Here is an 18736-nt window from a genome sequence, read left to right as displayed (position 1 = left end):
ATTATCAATGAAGCCCACCTCATTTTTTGGACACCACTCAGACAGCCAGCAATTCAAGGAGAACATGCGGCTAAACATGTCACTCCCGGTCTGATTGGGGAGAGAAAACAACAGAGTCCGACATTGTTTTTGCAAAGTTACACACCGATTCAATGTTAATTTTAGTGACCTCCGATTGACGTAACCGAGTGTCATTACTGCCGACGTGAATTACAATCTTACCAAATTTACGCTTAGCCTTAGCCAGCAATTTCAAATGTCCTTCGATGTCGCCTGCTCTGGCCCCCGGAAGACAATTGACAATGGTTGCTGGTGTCGCTAACTTCACATTTCTCAAAACAGAGTCGCCAATAACCAGAGTTTGATCCTCGGCGAGTGTATCGTCGAGTGGGGAAAAACGGTTAGAGATGTGAACGGGTTGACGGTGTACACGGGGCTTCTGTTTAGGGCTACGCTTCCTCCTCACAGTCACCCAGTCAGCCTGCCTTCCCGACTGCACGGGGTCTGCCAGGGGGGAACTAACGGCGGCTAAGCTACCTTGGTCCGCACCGACTACAGGGGCCTGGCTAGCTGTAGAATTTTCCACGGTGCGGAGCCGAGCCTCCAATTCGCCCAGCCTGGCCTCCAAAGTTACGAATAAGCTGCACTTATTACAAGTACCGTTACTGCTAAAAGAGGCCGAGGAATAACTAAACATTTCACACCCAGAGCAGAAAAGTACGGGAGAGACAGGAGAAGCCGCCATGCTAAAACGGCTAAGAGCTAGTAGCTACGCTAAGCTAGCGGATTCCCAAACAGGGAATCCGACACTAGACAGGCTGTGGAGCAGCACAGGTAACGCATGACAACAGTGCTAAAATAAAATAAAAATCCACTAGACAGGCTGTGGAGCAGCACAGGTAACGCACAACAACAGTGCTAAAAAATAAAATAAAATAAAAATAAAAATCCACTGGACAGGCTGTGGAGCAGCACAGGCAACGCACGACAACAGTGCTAAAACAAAATAAAAATCCACTGGACAGGCTGTGGAGCAGCACAGGTAACGCACGACAACAGTGCTAAATCAAAATCCACTGGACAGGCTGTGGAGCAGCACAGGTAACGCACAACAACAGTGCTAAAAAATAAAATAAAATAAAAATAAAAATCCACTGGACAGGCTGTGGAGCAGCACAGGTAACGCACGACAACAGTGCTAAAACAAAATAAAAATCCACTAGACAGGCTGTGGAGCAGCACAGGTAACGCACAACAACAGTGCTAAAAAATAAAATAAAATAAAAATCCACTGGACAGGCTGTGGAGCAGCACAGGTAACACACAACAACAGTGCTAAAAAATAAAATAAAATAAAAATAAAAATCCACTGGACAGGCTGTGGAGCAGCACAGGTAACGCACAACAACAGTGCTAAAAAAAAAATAAAATAAAAATAAAAATCCACTGGACAGGCTGTGGAGCAGCACAGGCAACGCACGACAACAGTGCTAAAACAAAATAAAAATCCACTGGACAGGCTGTGGAGCAGCACAGGTAACGCACGACAACAGTGCTAAATCAAAATCCACTGGACAGGCTGTGGAGCAGCACAGGTAACGCACGACAACAGTGCTAAAACAAAATAAAAATCCACTAGACAGGCTGTGGAGCAGCACAGGTAACGCACAACAACAGTGCTAAAAAATAAAATAAAATAAAAATAAAAATCCACTGGACAGGCTGTGGAGCAGCACAGGCAACGCACGACAACAGCGCTAAACAAAAATCCACTGGACAGGCTGTGGAGCAGCACAGGCAACGCACGACAACAGCGCCAAAAAAAAAAAAAATCAAAATCAAAATCCACTGGACAGGCTGTGGAGCAGCACAGGTAACGCACGACAACAGTGCTAAAAAATAAAATCAAAATCCACTGGACAGGCTGTGGAGCAGCACAGGTAACGCACGACAACAGTGCTAAAAAAAAAAAAATAAAATAAAAAAAATAATAAAAAAAAAAAATCCACTGGACAGGCTGCGGAGCAGCACAGGTAACACACGACAACAGTGGTAAAAAATAAAATAAAAATCCACTAGACAGACTGTGGAGCAGCACAGGTAACACACGACAACAGTGCTAAAAAAAAATAAAATCAAAATCAAAATCCACTGGACAGGCTGTGGAGCAGCACAGGTAACGCACGACAACAGTGCTAAAAATAAAATAAAAATCCACTGGACAGGCTGTGGAGCAGCACAGGTAACGCACGACAACAGTGCTAAAAATAAAATAAAAATCCACTGGACAGGCTGTGGAGCAGCACAGGTAACGCACGACAACAGTGCCAAAAAATAAAATAAAAATCCACTGGACAGGCTGTGGAGCAGCACAGGTAACGCACGACAACAGTGCCAAAAAATAAAATAAAAATCCACTGGACAGGCTGTGGAGCAGCACAGGTAACGCACGACAACAGTGCCAAAAAATAAAATAAAAATCCACTGGACAGGCTGTGGAGCAGCACAGGTAACGCACGACAACAGTGCCAAAAAATAAAATAAAAATCCACTGAACAGGCTGTGGAGCAGCACAGGTAACGCACGACAACAGTGCCAAAAAATAAAATAAAAATCCACTGAACAGGCTGTGGAGCAGCGCAGGTAACGCACGACAACAGTGCTAAAAAATAAAATAAAAATCCACTGAACAGGCTGTGGAGCAGCACAGGTAACACATGACAACAGCGCTAAAAAATAAAATAAAAATCCACTGAACAGGCTGTGGAGCAGCACAGGTAACACATGACAACAGTGCTAAAAAATAAAATAAAAATCCACTGAACAGGCTGTGGAGCAGCACAGGTAACACACGACAACAGTGCTAAAAAATAAAATAAAAATCCACTGAACAGGCTGTGGAGCAGCACAGGTAACACATGACAACAGTGCTAAAAAATAAAATAAAAATCCACTGAACAGGCTGTGGAGCAGCACAGGTAACGCACGACAACAGTGCTAAAATAAAATAAAAATCCACTGAACAGGCTGTGGAGCAGCACAGGTAACACACGACAACAGTGCTAAAAATAAAATAAAAATCCACTGAACAGGCTGTGGAGCAGCACAGGTAACACACGACAACAGTGCTAAAAAATAAAATAAAAATCCACTGAACAGGCTGTGGAGCAGCACAGGTAACGCACGACAACAGTGCTAAAATAAAATAAAAATCCACTGAACAGGCTGTGGAGCAGCACAGGTAACACATGACAACAGTGCTAAAAAATAAAATAAAAATCCACTGAACAGGCTGTGGAGCAGCACAGGTAACACATGACAACAGTGCTAAAAAATAAAATAAAAATCCACTGAACAGGCTGTGGAGCAGCACAGGTAACGCACGACAACAGTGCTAAAATAAAATAAAAATCCACTGAACAGGCTGTGGAGCAGCACAGGTAACACACGACAACAGTGCCAAAAAATAAAATAAAAATCCACTGAACAGGCTGTGGAGCAGCACAGGTAACACACGACAACAGTGCTAAAAAATAAAATAAAAATCCACTGAACAGGCTGTGGAGCAGCACAGGTAACACACGACAACAGTGCTAAAAAATAAAATAAAAATCCACTGAACAGGCTGTGGAGCAGCACAGGTAACACACGACAACAGTGCTAAAAAATAAAACAAAAATAAAAACGAAAGCGTTAGCAAGCTAGTTAGCCTGCCAACGCTGATGAAGGCCAGCTGATAAAAGAGCTCCGTCGCGATGCTTCGACCGTTAGAGGTCTTCCTTAGGCGTTGGAGCACGATAAAACTGAAGTTATTGTACTTGGCCCCACAAATCTTAGAAACATGGTGTCTAACCAGATCCTTACTCTGGATGGCGTTACCCTGAGCTCTAGTAATATTTTGAGAAATCTTGGAGTCATTTTTATCAGGATATGTCATTCAAAGCGCATATTAAACAAATATGTAGGACTGCTTTTTTGCATTTACGCAATATCTCTAAAATCAGAAAGGTCTTGTCTCAGAGTGATGCTGAAAAACTAATTCATGCATTTATTTCCTCTAGGCTGGACTATTGTAATTCATTATTATCAGGTTGTCCTAAAAGTTCCCTAAAAAGCCTTCAGTTAATTCAAAATGCTGCAGCTAGAGTACTGACGGGGACTAGAAGGAGAGAGCATATCTCACCCATATTGGCCTCTCTTCATTGGCTTCCTGTTAATTCTAGAATAGAATTTAAAATTCTTCTTCTTACTTATAAGGTTTTGAATAATCAGGTCCCATCTTATCTTAGGGACCTCATAGTACCATATCACCCCAATAGAGCGCTTCGCTCTCAGACTGCAGGCTTACTTGTAGTTCCTAGGGTTTGTAAGAGTAGAATGGGAGGCAGAGCCTTCAGTTTTCAGGCTCCTCTCCTGTGGAACCAGCTCCCAATTCAGATCAGGGAGACAGACACCCTCTCTACTTTTAAGATTAGGCTTAAAACTTTCCTTTTTGCTAAAGCTTATAGTAAGGGCTGGATCAGGTGACCCTGAACCATCCCTTAGTTATGCTGCTATAGACGTAGACTGCTGGGGGGTTCCCATGATGCACTGTTTCTCTTTTTGCTCTGTATGCACCACTCTGCATTTAATCATTAGTGATCGATCTCTGCTCCCCTCCACAGCATGTCTTTTTCCTGGTTCTCTCCCTCAGCCCCAACCAGTCCCAGCAGAAGACTGCCCCTCCCTGAGCCTGGTTCTGCTGGAGGTTTCTTCCTGTTAAAAGGGAGTTTTTCCTTCCCACTGTAGCCAAGTGCTTGCTCACAGGGGGTCGTTTTGACCGTTGGGGTTTTACATAATTATTGTATGGCCTTGCCTTACAATATAAAGCGCCTTGGGGCAACTGTTTGTTGTGATTTGGCGCTATATAAAAAAATTGATTGATTGATTGATAAATGGTCCTGTAAAGACATCTAGGGTTTTCACCCCTTTCAAACATCTTAAAACAGATGTGATTTTTCTCCAGGAAACTCATTTATGTATTAAAGACCATTACAGGCTTAAAAAGCTGTGGATAGGCCACATCTATCATTCACAGTTTGACTCCAGAGCAAGAGAGGTGTTGCAATTTTAATTAGCAACAAAACATTTCTCTCTTTCTAAAATGGTCACAGACACAAATGGAAGATATTTAATTATTGTAGGGACTATCCTGCACAATCCTGTTGTTCTGGTGAATGCCTATGCTCCAAATTTTGATGGACAAGTTTGCTGATAACCTTTTGGGGATGATCCCTAATTTAAATACAAACCTTCTGATTTTTGGTGGTGTTCTAAATTGCGTTATTAACCCTTACTTGATAGATCTGCCTCCAGCATAAAAGTCCCCTCTGCTATGTCCAAATCAATTTCAGACTTTATGACCCAAATGGATAATTGATCCTTGGAGATTTCAAAATCCACAAGCGAGAGAATCCTTTTTTCTCTCGCTTGTGGATGTGACTGTTCATCACACATATTCTCATATAGATTATTATTTTATTTATGGTTCTTTCATTCCAAAAATTCATAATTCCAAATATCTTCCAGTTCTCATCTCAGATCATGCATCTTTGGCTCTTGATATTGCTTTGTCCAATTACCATACATCTCAACCTCCTTGAAGGTTAAACTCTTTGCTACATGCTGCTTCTACCTTCTGTGAGTATATCTCATCTTCTATTGATAACTTTTTAATTGCTAATAAATCTGATGCCATTTCAATCACCATTAACCTCTAAAGGCTCATCTTAGAGGTTGTTTCACCTGTCCAGGTCGAGGAGTGTTAGACAAAAAATAAAAAGACCTTGTACATAAATGTCGCCTCAGTAGAGGCCTGTCTTTACCTAATTTGATGTATTATAACCCCAATTCCAGTGAAGTTGGGACGTTGTGTAAAATGTAAATAAAAAAACAGAATACAATGATTTGCAAATCCTCTTCAACCTATATTCAACTGAATACACCACAGAGACAAGATATTTAAAGTTCAAACTGTTAAACTTCATTGTTTTGTGCAAATATTTGCTCATTTTGAAATGGATGGCTGCAACACATTTCAAAAAAGCTGGGACAGTGGTATGTTTACCACTGTGTTACATCACCTTTCCTTCTAACAACACTCGGTAAGCGTTTGGGAACTGAGGACACTAATTGTGAGTGTCATGATTGGGTATAAAAGAAGCATCCCCAAAAGTCTCAGCCGTTCACAAGCAAAGATGGGGCGAGGATCACCACTTTGTGAACAACTGCACGAAAAAAAAATAGTCCAACAGTTTAAGAACAATGTTTCTCAACATTCAATTGCAAGGAATTTAGGGATTTCATCATGTACAGTCCATAATATAATCAGAAGATTCAGAGAATCTGGAGAACTTTCTACACATAAGCGGCAAGGCCGAAAACCAACACTGAATCCCCGTGACCTTCGATCCCTCAGGCAGCACTGCATTAAAAACCGACATCATTGCGTAAAGGATCTTACCGCGTGGGCTCAGGAACAGTTCAGAAACAGACATTGTCAGTTAACACAGTTCGTCGCTACATCTACAAGTGCAAGTTAAAAGTCTACTATGCAAAGTGAAAGCAATACATCAACAACATCCAGAAACGCCGCAGCCTTCTCTGGGCCCGAGCTCATTTGAAATGGACAGACGCAATGTGGAAAAGTGTGCTGTGGTCTGATGAGTCCACATTTCAAATTGTTTCTGGAAATCATGGACATCGTGTCCTCTGGACAAAAGAGGGAAAGAAAGGTGATGTAACAGTGGTAAACATACCGCTGTCCCAGCTTTTTTGAAATGTGTTGCAGGCATCCATTTCAAAATGAGCAAATATTTGCACAAAAACAATAAAGTTTACCGGTCTGAACATTAAATATCTTGTCTTTGTGGTGTATTCAACTGAATATCAGTTGAAGAGGATTTGCAAATCATTGTATTCTGTTTTTTTATTTACATTTTACACAACGTCCCAACTTCATTGGAATTGGGGTTGTACAATGAAATATGTTCTCTGCATTTAAACCATCCTAATTACAGTTAGACACAATCCAACCACTAGGAGCAGTGGGCAGCCACAGCCCAGCATGCTGCCTTGATCAGGGGCAGAGAAAGGAGGAGACCATAAATAAGCATGTTTTTGACTGTGGGAGGAAACCGGAGAGCCCGGAGGAAACCCATGCAGACACGGGGATAACATGCAAACTCCACACAGAAAGGCTGGGAACTGATCCCACAACCATCTTGCTGAGAGGCACCAGTGCTAATTACCAAGCCACAATGCCACCCTTGAGATGTTTCTACAACTTAACTGGAATCAACCTGGGGTAAAAATTCAGTTGAGTGGACATGATTTGGAAAAGCATACACCTATGTACATATAAGGTCCCACAGTTGACAGTGCATGTCAGAGCATAAACCAAGCATGAAGTCAAAGGAATTGTCTGTGGACCTCAGAGACAGGATTGTCTCAAGGCACAAATCTGGTGAAGGGTACAGAAACATTTCTAGGGCTTTGAAGGTCCCAATGAGCACAGTGGCCTTCATCACCTGTAAATGGAAAAATTCAGATCCACCAGAACTCTTCCAAGAACTGATCGCCCATCTAAATTGAGAGATCGGGGGAGAAGGGCCTTAATCAGGGAGGTGACCAAGAACCCAATTCTCAATCTGTGTCAGAGCTCCAGCCTTCCTCTGTGGAGAGAGAAGAATGTTCCAGAAGGACAACCATCTCTGCAGTAATCCATCAATCAGGCCTGTATGGTAGAGTGGCCAGACAGAAGCCACTCCTTAGTAAAAGACACATGGAAGCCCACCTAGAGACACCACCCCTCTTTGGTGTGAATGTCAGGCGTCATGTTTGGAGGAAACCAGTCACCATCCCTACAGTGAAGCACGGTGGTGGCAGCATCATGCTGTGGAGATGTTTTTCAGCAGCAGGAACTGGGAGACTAGTCAGGATTGAGGGGAAAGATGAATGCAGCAATGTACAGAGACATAGACTATGTTTACGTGCCATTAATATTCGGGTTAAGGTTAATATTCTGGTTTCTGAATCATTAGGAATAACCCGTTTACATGCTTAAGCAGACAGTTACTCCTGCATACTGGTATATATATATTGGTATAATTTGGAATATCCCCATCTAAACAGCGACGCACGTCTTCCACCGGTGCTTGATTTGGTTTGGCATTCGTGCAAATCCTGCTTCATGTAAAACTCCTCACTACACACTTTATACACTTTTCTCAAACAGGCAATAACATTTTCTCACTTTTCTCTCCTGTGTAAACACTCTTTTTTCTTCTGGGCAAGAAGATTATAAACAGACACATGCAGAACACTGTGTGTGCTCTCCCTTCGCTCACTGCCTCCGGGGGTACGGATGCAAGACCCGCAAAGAATCCAAGTCATGGCCATGGAGCTCTTCGGCTGCGGTTACCGAGCCCGTGCAGCGGGCTCTGCGGATTTTTCTGCATGAAGTCTATCCTTGCGGGCTGCCTCCACATCAAAACAGCGAGCATAGTCTCTGGACCTGTTGCCACAGTTGGTGCAGCTCCGCACAGCAGAGAGGGGGCGGTGTGAGTGGCCTGCTGTGGCGTTTACCGAGCCCGCAGACTCAGTAAGCGCATCGGAGGCAGTGAGAACAATTGCGGTGATGCCGACCGGTGCCGCGACTGGCCCGCCTGATAAGGACGCAGAACACAATGCGCTGTTTACATCTGCTTCTGTGGTGTCAGGTGGGTTGTGCGCACTGCATACCAGTAGTTCCCATACTCAAAAGACCAAGATTCCTTGTGGAGAGGACATGCGCAGAACACAAAATAATGTTCCTTTCTATGGGGATATTCCGATGCGCGTTTATATGACCTGATGACCTGGGTTAGAAAAGGAGTAACCCAGGGGTCTTATTCGTGTTTATAAAAACTGGACTATAAGCATATTTTGGTTTTTGAAGGTGTTTACATGGCCATGCGCAACCAGGTAATTGCCAAGATACCAGTTATGAAAGGGTTATTGGCTGCATGTAAACGTAATCGGATGAAAACCTGCTCCAGAGCGCTCTTAACCTCAGACTGGGGCGACAGTTGTTCTTTCAACAAGACAATGACCCTAAGCACACAGCCAAGATATCAAAGAAGTGGCTTCAGGACAACTCTGTGAATGTCCGTGAGTGGTCCAGCCAGAGCCCACACCTGAATCTGATTGAACATCTCTGGAGAGATCTGAAAATGGCTGTGCACCGATGCTCCCCATCCAACCTGATGGAGCTTGAGAGATGCTGCAAAGAGGAATGGACCAAACTGACCAAAGATAGGTGAATCAAGCTTGTGGCATCATATTCAAGAAGCCTTTAGGCTGTAATTACTGCCAAAAGTGCATCAAAAAGTATTGAGAAAAGGGTGTGAATACTTATGTACATGTAATTTCTTAGTTTTTTATTTTTAATAAATAAAAAACTTTCATGTTATCATTATGAGGTTTTGTGAGTAGAATTTTGAGGGAAAAAATGAATTTACTCCATTCTGGAATAAGGCTGTAACATAAAATGTGGAAAAAGTGAAGTACTGTGAATACTTTCCGGATGCATTGTAGACATTTAAATACAGCCAGTTGCCAAAAAGTAACCCCCAATGATGCTATTTAGAAGTTTCTGGAATATTTCACACTATTTAAAGAGGAAGCCAGTTTGGTGAATGTATGTATAAATCTACTTTATACACACACACACACACACACACACACACACACACACACACACACACACACACACACACACACACACACACACACACACACACACACACACACACACACACACCTTTATACAGAAATAAAGTAGACATCATAACTTGCCATGGTGTGTGCGAACTTACGTCTCTAAAGTACAGTGAGGAAAATAAGTATTTGAACACCCTGTGATTTTGCAAGTTCTCCCACTTACAAATCATGGAGGGGTCTGAAATTTTCATCTTAGGTGCATGTCCACTGTGAGAGACATAATCTAAAAAAAAAAAGATCCGGAAATCACAATGTATGATTTTTGTAATAATTTATTTGTATGTTACTGCTGCAAATAAGTATTTGAACACCTGTGGAAATCAGTGTTAATATTTGGTACAGTAGCCTTTGTTTGCAATTACAGACGTCAAACATTTCCTGTAATTTTTCCACCAGGTTTGCACACACTGCAGCAGGGATTTTGGTCCACTCCTCCATACAGATCTTCTCTAGATCTTTCAGGTTTGGAGTTTCAGCTCCCTCCAAAGATTTTCTATTGAGTTCAGGTCTGGAGACTGGCCAGGCCACTCCAGGACCTTGAAATGCTTCTTACGGAGCCCCTCCTTAGTTGCCCTGGCTGTGTGTTTGGCGTCATTGTCATGCTGGAAGACCCAGCCATGACCCATCTTCAATGCTCTTACTGAGGGAAGGAGGTTGTTTGCCAAAATCTCGCAATACATGACCACATCCATCCTCCCTTCAATATGGTGCAGTCGTCCTGTCCCCTTTACAGAAGAGCACCCCCAGAGTATGATGTTTCCACCCCCATATTTCACTCAGTCCTGTTGGTGATACCTCACCAACAGGACTGAGTATTTCAGCCTGGGAAACGCCAGATCCCAGATAGCCCCTGTCTCCTATGGTGTACCTCAAGGTTCTGTCCTTGGCCCATTACTATTTATTTTGTACATGCTGCCACTCATCACCCACCAATGCATCCATGGCAGTGCCCCCACATACCTCAAAGATCTCCTCACTCCCCACACATCCTCCAGTTCCCTTTCTGCATACATCACTAACCTTCTCCGTCCCCCTTGCACCAAGTTTCACACCAAGGGAGATAGGGCTTTCTGTTCAGCTGCCCCTCATATTTGGATCTTCCTCCCTGATCATCTGAGGGTTCCACAAACTGTGGAAGCTTTTTTTTTTAAAAAAAAAGCCTCAAGTCATATCTGTTTAGACTGGCCTATCACAGGTCTCAATCATTTCGGTCTGTTGCATCTTAGTCTTTTTATTCCATTTTATTATTTTATTTTGGTTTTATTCTATTCTGCTGAATGTCTCTTGTTTATCCTTGGTTTTATTTATTCTTCCTGTAGCACTTAGAGATTTGTATTAATGAAAGGTGCATTATAATAAAATTTATTATTAGTTTATTTATTTATTATTATCTGCATCTCTTCATCGATCAGTGGCTCGCTCTCTCTCTTTCTCGCGTGCGCGCACACACACACACACACACACACCAGTAATTAGTATGGAAGCCAAACAGTGACAATGTCAGTCTTGTTTCCACTTATCCTGCTTTGTCACACATGCAGCATTTCAAAACTACTTACTGACAAAATCTGTTTAATAATGTTTTTTCCCTTATTAAGACAGGAGAGCTTACAAAAAACTATTTTAATTGCATTAGTTTGTTAGTATTTCCTGTTTCACAGTAAAACATTCTGCTATCTACACTTTTATTGTTAAGAAGGAAATGTATGCAGTGTTAAAGTGCACCAGACTGTCATCTATAACTGACATCAGACTAGCATTGGGGAGAAAGACAATATTTGGAATAATAAATATGACTACCTGTATTTAGACACAGTTCATTTTAAATTAAATCTAATTTAAATTAGTCCTAGTCAGAAAACAGTAACATTGTTAGAATTAATGAATCACTTTAAAAAACTAAATTCTTGGTTCTTATATTCATTCAGTCTCAAAAGGGTGAAGGATCACAAAGCAAGAAGCAGAAGAATTCAGTTAGAGTCTAATTGAGTGTCAACCTGTGCGTACGATGAGTCTGAGATTGAATACGACTTGAGATGGATTACCAACCCCAATATGAACGGGGTCTTGGAGTACAGGTGCTGGAGGTTAGGGATGAGCGAGTATGCCACTATCTGTATCTGTTCAACCATCTAAATTATCTGTATCCGTATCTGCATTCATAGTGGGCATGACGTAAACCGGATGTGGGCGTGACTTAACCAGAAATGGCTATAGGGCTTAAATCAGTACATTATTTTAGTCTGAAATTGATATGGATTGATCAGAAGTTGCTATATTTATTGTTTATATGAAAACTATTTACAGAACAGCCTCAAAATTGAGATTCAATGTTTTTAATCACAACAGTAAAGGAACTATTTTACAGAACACGTTTGTTTTATAAACTCAGAACATGAATATGTTTTTGATCACAATAGTAAAGGAACTATTTACCGAACAGGTTTTTTTTTTTATAAACTCAGAACATGAATATTCTTAAGTGAATGAATCTCAGAATTGACATTCAATGTAGTAGGAAATTATGAACTACTAAGTATGCATGAACAAGAGTTGTCATACTCAACACAACTTCCTTTTTTTAATTTTATGATCAAACTGTCTTTTTTCCAATTTATTTTTACTACCTAACGTTCTTGGCATTTTTCCCCACACAAAGTTAAACAATATTGATTAAGGTGTGTCTGCAAGACTGTGTGTATGTGTGTGTGACTGAGGGAGAGAGAGAGGTTGTTCTACTGACCAATTTATTTTATAAACTGCAGTGAGAAAGTGTCAGATACTGCATGCAGCCATTTTCAATAAAAATATTAATATAGGCTACTTTGTGTGTTCAGCTATATGTGTGTATGTGTGTAAGTGGTCTGTAAGACTGTTTATTTTTTAATGATCTGTGTGAACTTGGTGATTCATGCAAACATCCAGTGATGGCAAACAAGGAAATAACATGTCAGCCTTGTTCACTGCGTTCTTCTCAAAAGCACCGCGTTCAGTAGGAGCAAAGTTTTCCAACTGACTTTATATCAGCAACAAAACGAAGAGCAAACAAGGGTGATTCTTAGACTACAGGCACTTATTATGTCCTTTGATCATATTGTATGAAAAACAGAAAAAAGGGGAAATTTCACACTTTTATAGTTATCTTTACAATGAAAGTGTGTTAAGAACTTTGTTCTAGTAGTCTATGATGACTTTTTCACCTTTTTTCAGCATCATTATATGCAAATATTGCCGTTTTGTGCTTGTCCCACACCCAGACTTTTGATCTTCAATGATAAAAATGAATAGTAAAGAAACATTTTTTCTAATGTTTTAAAATATCTCTGAATAAAATATCAGAAAAATAATCAAAACATAATTGGGGTATTCAATGTCATACAACTGTTGTGATTTTTTTAAACAAAATGTAGTTGTCCCACACTATTGCCGTAATTTCCACCACAACACTGTAATGTCCCTTTAAACAGTTTGTATGAAAGATTGTTTGGGTAGTTTCTATGGAGATAAACAGTGACATCAGAGCACATGTATATAGCGCCAAATCACAACAAACAGTTGCCCCAAGGCACTTTATATTGTAAGGCAATGGTGTGGTGGAAATTACATTTACAAGGCCAATAGTGCCCGTAGTTAAAGAATCACCCACAAACGGTTAAAAAATAAATGAATAAATAAATAAAAAAACCCGACCAGAGTGGAGGCAGTGACCGACGCGACACGAGCTGTTTTCAGCTCTGTCTTGTCAAATGGTCCACATACGATACAAAACAAGTTCACCAAGTAACTTTAAATAATCTACAAACCAAAAAAGAGGCGAGCTGAAGAGAGAGCACGCACAGCATGGAAGCCAAGCACAGAGATCCTGTGTGTGTGTGTGTGTGTGTGTGTGTGTGTGAGAGAGAGAAGCTGCAGACAGACGCGTGGGAGGGGTGGGCGCTGTGTGTGACTGGCCAATCACAGAGTGTGAAGACAGTCAGCATGAGCAGATATTGATGAGTTTTACTTGTATCATGCTCGTACTCATCAAAAATGCTTTATCCGTACTGGATACTCGTCTGAAACGAGTATCCAGCTCAACCCTACTGGAGGTGGCCAAAATGAAAAGTTTTCTCTTCGAGTGAAAACATTTTACATACTCAAGTCTTATGTTGACCGTGACATCCATTAGGCCCATTCTTACCCCAACATATCAGCCTGACACCAATGTGAGTCCATGACTCTCCCTGGACAAGAGGCCAGTCCACCACAGGTTACTACCACAGCCGAGGCCAGTAGCCATTTACAGCTGGGTGATCTGGGACAATGTAGACATGTCTTGTCCAATAACACAGACAGGCAGACTGAAGCACAGAACTGGAATCAATCCCCAGTCTATAGACTGGTAAGTAAACTTCTATGCCATAGAGCCACCTGCTCTCACATACTCAGTGAAGCATTTGTACCTTATTTAAGTATTTTTTTTAGTTTACTTGTCAAGTTAATAGGATTTTAAAAAGGAATAGTTTGCACCATGTGTCATGTTTAGTTATCACGTTACAGCGTAACATATGTCACATGACATAGAATCCAATGAACGTTGACATTGCTTGGTCTCCAAAGTAAAGGTCAAACATTCAACACAGTCAAAACTATTCCATGTATTAATCATATTAGTTCAACCAACAATTTGCATCACTTTTTACCAAAATTGGAGCAACTTTAACTTTTGACCCCTGTACAAACTGACACTGACCTTTGTCACCATTCGTGCTGTTTTTACCCCATAACATTCAGTCATAGTCCAAACTATACCTTTTTGGAACCTTTATGTTCAGACAAATAATGTGGTATAGTTTTCAATATGATTGGACCATTTTTAAATTTTGAGCCCTGTGTAATTCAATAGGCACCCCATCTGGGTGCCTATTGAAAAATTTACGTGGCCAATCAAGGTTTTTTGGGGGGGTGGGGGGCAGAGACTTTGCAGCAGTGAAATGACTACAGAAATCAAATTCACCCTACTGAGGATTTAAATGCTGCAAAATCTCAGAGAGGTGGCTTTCATTACAATATGTATATATACATATTTTATTATTATTAGTAGTAGTAGTATGGTTTAACAGATAGTCACCTTTTTTCCCCAGAAGAGTAATGACGTTATAACTTACGTCATATCCATGTGAAATTCTTCCCTGTGCAGTTTTCCCCACAAAATCTATCTGCATCTGCGCAAACGTATGCCTCCAGGCAACTGAAAAATCCACAGCCACGCAAAATAAGAGCAAAAAAAAAAAAGCCCACACTAAAAATCTGCATTTCAATCTGTCATCTCACTTGGTTATTTGTTGTTAACAGCTTGTGCCCATTATTCAGCACAGATGTAAGAACTGTCGTCACTTGCTTCAGAGGATCCGTGCAAAATATTACCCATATGCTACTTACGGTAATCTGTCCGCGCAACGGTTAAGTCGATCCAAACATCTTCAGCCCGGCCCTAAATTTACCTATCTATTCCCATATGAAACTCCAGTTACAGGGTGGATTTAGATTCAAGAATTGCGATTAGAAGGGCAATCTAAAGCCTTTTTTTGTATGGTGGCTGAGAAGTGCAATAACACTTTTCTAAATGGTAGAACACTTCTTGTTTGTCATTTGACAGATTCTGACGAAAAGGGAATGTACCAAACGCCAAAAGTGATGGAAGGGGAATGTCTGTCATTTGGTACATTCCTCTTCCATCAGAATCTGTCTTTGCAAATTTGTTGCAAGACTAGTGTTAAAGTGCTTTGACATTTGTCAACTTGTTCCAGGACTTGCGTCAAAGTGCTCTGCCGTTTGTAAATTTGTTCCGGGACTTGCGTCAAAGTGCTTTGCCATTTGTCAACTTGTTCCGGGACTTGCTTCAAAATGCTCTGCCGTTTGTAAATTTGTTCCGGGACTTGCGTCAAAGTGCTCTGTCCTTTGTAAATTTGTTCCGGGACTTGCGTCAAAGTGCTCTGTCCTTTGTAAATTTGTTCCAGGACTTGCGTCAAAGTGCTCTGTCCTTTGTAAATTTGTTCCAGGACTTGCGTAAAAGTGTTTGTACATTTGTTCCGGGAATTGTATAAAAGTGTTGTGCCGTTTGTAGAAGTGTTTTTACATTTTGTAGTTTTGATTTGCACTTCAAAGCCACCATACCTTTTCCTGCAATCTAAAGCCATGTTGGAAGTGAAATAATTTCTCTCTAGTCATTGTAGGATTGTATTCTCACCTCTCCCTCCCTCTCGCTCGATCCGCCACTTATTTAAATGCAACTAAGTTTGATAAAAAGACATTTTGAACCATTTTGATCCCTTTGCAGTGCAGCAACAGGGTGGCGCGCAGAAAAACACGAAGCCAACATTCCACAAATGCAAGGTGAGCCGGTGGAGATTTAGTGCCAAAAAACTAATCCGCCACAAATCCACGAGCGTCATGAAGCTCGGTTCGGCCTCTAACGGGAAGCTTTCCTGCTTTACATGCAGCTGGAAGGAGGAAGCGCTCGGTGGCAATACCTGGATGACAGGATGGAAAAGTCTCCGCCGTCAATCAACCGGATTTTGCAGAAAATCACCCCGTTGACAAACGGAACCGCCGTCAGCTCCTCCAGCGTGAAGTGCACCTGAAACTTGAATTTCTTCTTCTTCATTAAAAAAGACATTTGTTTGGAGCTGGCGCACTGCTGCCTGGTCGTTGGGGTGGAAAGTCTTTCTGTGGCCGTGCGGGATCGAGTCACCTGTGCAGGTTCACACCTGGAACAACAACCTGTGACGAACACGGCGCGGTCACGTGTTCAGCTGAATCAGGTTCTGGATCGAAATCCGGGTCGCTGGCTCTCATTTTTCGAACAGGAAGAAGAACAGCTGCCACACAAACACCAGAATGAATCCCCGAGCGAGCTCGAGCGCGAAAACCACTCAGCGTGACGTGGGACGACTGCGGTCACGGATCCGACGCCTCGGCTTCTTCAAAGTTCAACAGTCAGTTAGGGAACGTCCGCAAACTTTAGGTAACATCCACAAAGTGTCAGCACAGCTGCGCATGCAACACAAATTCATGTGGATATGGAAGACATGAATATCAACGCACACAAAGCAGGGGCGGATCCATGATTTTGTAGGGGGGGGGGTATGTATTTGTAAACAAAGAATTTTAGAATTTTTAAGTGCCATTTCTTGCATTTTGGCCCATATTATGCCACAAAATACACCACAGAGAAAATAAACTTTCTAAAGTGTTTTTTTAAAAGTAATTTAAAGTTGTATTGTACAATTTTTAATGGTATAACATTATCATGACAAGTAACAGAGAACATATGAAATGTCTGTGGCTAAAAAAAAGTGAGCACCTTTGTTACAGGCCCCTTCACACATAGTGCAAAGTTTGGATGACGTTTGGACAAATATAGCAAAACAGTGTAAAACAGTTCGAATTTGCGCACCATGAAACATCATGCAGATGGGCAGGCATGCACGATCCCACTGCGAGTGCATACAACAGTGTCTTTCAAGCAGGAACAGTGCACGGGGAATAAAAAAAAAAAAACAGCCAGTACCTGTGGGACCACATCGCAGCGCTTATGTGGAATAAATAAAAAATAAAACTAGCTGGTATTTGTGGGCCCACATCGCACCGCTTATGTGGAATAAATTAAAAAGAAAAACACAACCACCCACTGGATGCAAACCTGCGCCTTCCAAAAACTCTGATTACCAGTCAGCAACTTTACCACTGAGCTACAGAGCTGTTCTTTGAAAGTTGCAGGAATCTGCCTCATATCAGGAAGGACATGGAATCATTAAAAAATAAAAATCACACACCATATAAAAACACTGCATTTATCAAGTGAGCAATACAAATATGATCCTTCTGTTCCTCTGGTGATGACAGACATACAGTCATGAAATGACATGAAGGAGAAGCAGTTCTCTGATCATGTCCACATCTACTGGTCCTGTGTATCCAGTCGCCCCGCGCACACGTGTTCTGCCCATCACGTGTCTAGGGGCACAGACACCACGTCATGTGGAACAGAGCTCACGTGGGTGACATGACGGTCAGATTGCCCGATGCGTGTTCTGATCTGATGGTCCGTTTCAACCTGGCAACCTGTCAATGTCCACTCCGTGCATGCACTCGCTCACTATGCTTGTCACCACGCTGATATATGTTTTTATTTATGTCCACATAAGTACAGCAATCAGACACACATGCCTCACAGTGGACAGTTGTTAGTCCATGTCTGTCTAAACACAGTAGGTGTTGTCCAGCTGGAAAGTCCAGAACCACAGATTCTCACAGCTGCTTCTGTCGGAAGCCACGCCTCCTGTGAGTGGAGCGCACACATCCATGTGCCGGTGTGTGTGTGTTTGCAAAGTCATACTCGTGGGGAACTTAGACAGATTTCACTGCAAGTATGACAGTGATTGTCTGCAGTCTGTTGTCGCGTGAAGAGTGCAACTGGCCACACATTTTTCTAAGTGCTATGCAAGTGGTGTTAGATGATCGTGCGTGTCACCTGGAATTTGGCTGACACCTTCCTCGAGAGGGTGCAATGGGTTCGCACAGCGCACACTGTCTTTCAGCTGCTGGTGTGCCTAAACAGTTGTAGCAACAGGTGTACGAGGCATTGTAGGCAGGTACAATTCTACACGTTCTGCAAAAAATTCCTGCTTCGTGCACACGTCGACCAAACTTCGCACTCTGTGTGAAGGGGCCCTACACCTTGCTGAATTATGGTCTGGTGTAAATGCATCTAGCTGAGTCTCCTGGATCTGCCTCTGGACACAAGTATGGAAGAGCATTACAGCGTGTTTACATTAGATACACACGTGTGACCTAAATATGGTGTCCGCTGCTGTGGCTGTATCAGCTGCACCTGGCTTGCAAGACTTTCCAAGCAGTAATGCTGAGTTTGCGCTTCAAGGAATGTCTTTAT

At 41.9% G+C, this 18736-nt stretch overlaps 1 protein-coding gene across 3 annotated transcripts in view; it reads right to left on the bottom strand.

The window, feature by feature from the left end:
- The window catches only part of LOC117529914 (protein FAM102A-like), a 100727-nt gene extending 83850 nt beyond the window's left edge, over nt 1-16877 (bottom strand). For all 3 annotated transcript variants that reach the window (XM_034192820.1, XM_034192821.1, XM_034192822.1), the window contains exon 1: nt 16314-16877. In XM_034192820.1, the coding sequence (XP_034048711.1) occupies nt 16314-16459 (146 nt within the window). In that variant the 5' untranslated portion in view covers nt 16460-16877. The remainder of the gene's footprint in view (nt 1-16313) is intronic.
- Between the last annotated feature and the right edge of the window lie 1859 nt (nt 16878-18736).

This window comes from Thalassophryne amazonica, chromosome 17 (genome assembly GCF_902500255.1).
Source record: "Thalassophryne amazonica chromosome 17, fThaAma1.1, whole genome shotgun sequence".
In the NCBI taxonomy this organism is placed as follows: domain Eukaryota; kingdom Metazoa; phylum Chordata; class Actinopteri; order Batrachoidiformes; family Batrachoididae; genus Thalassophryne; species Thalassophryne amazonica.
The sequence above is the reverse complement of the archived record's forward strand: the minus strand, read 5'-3'. Positions and strand labels throughout refer to the sequence as shown.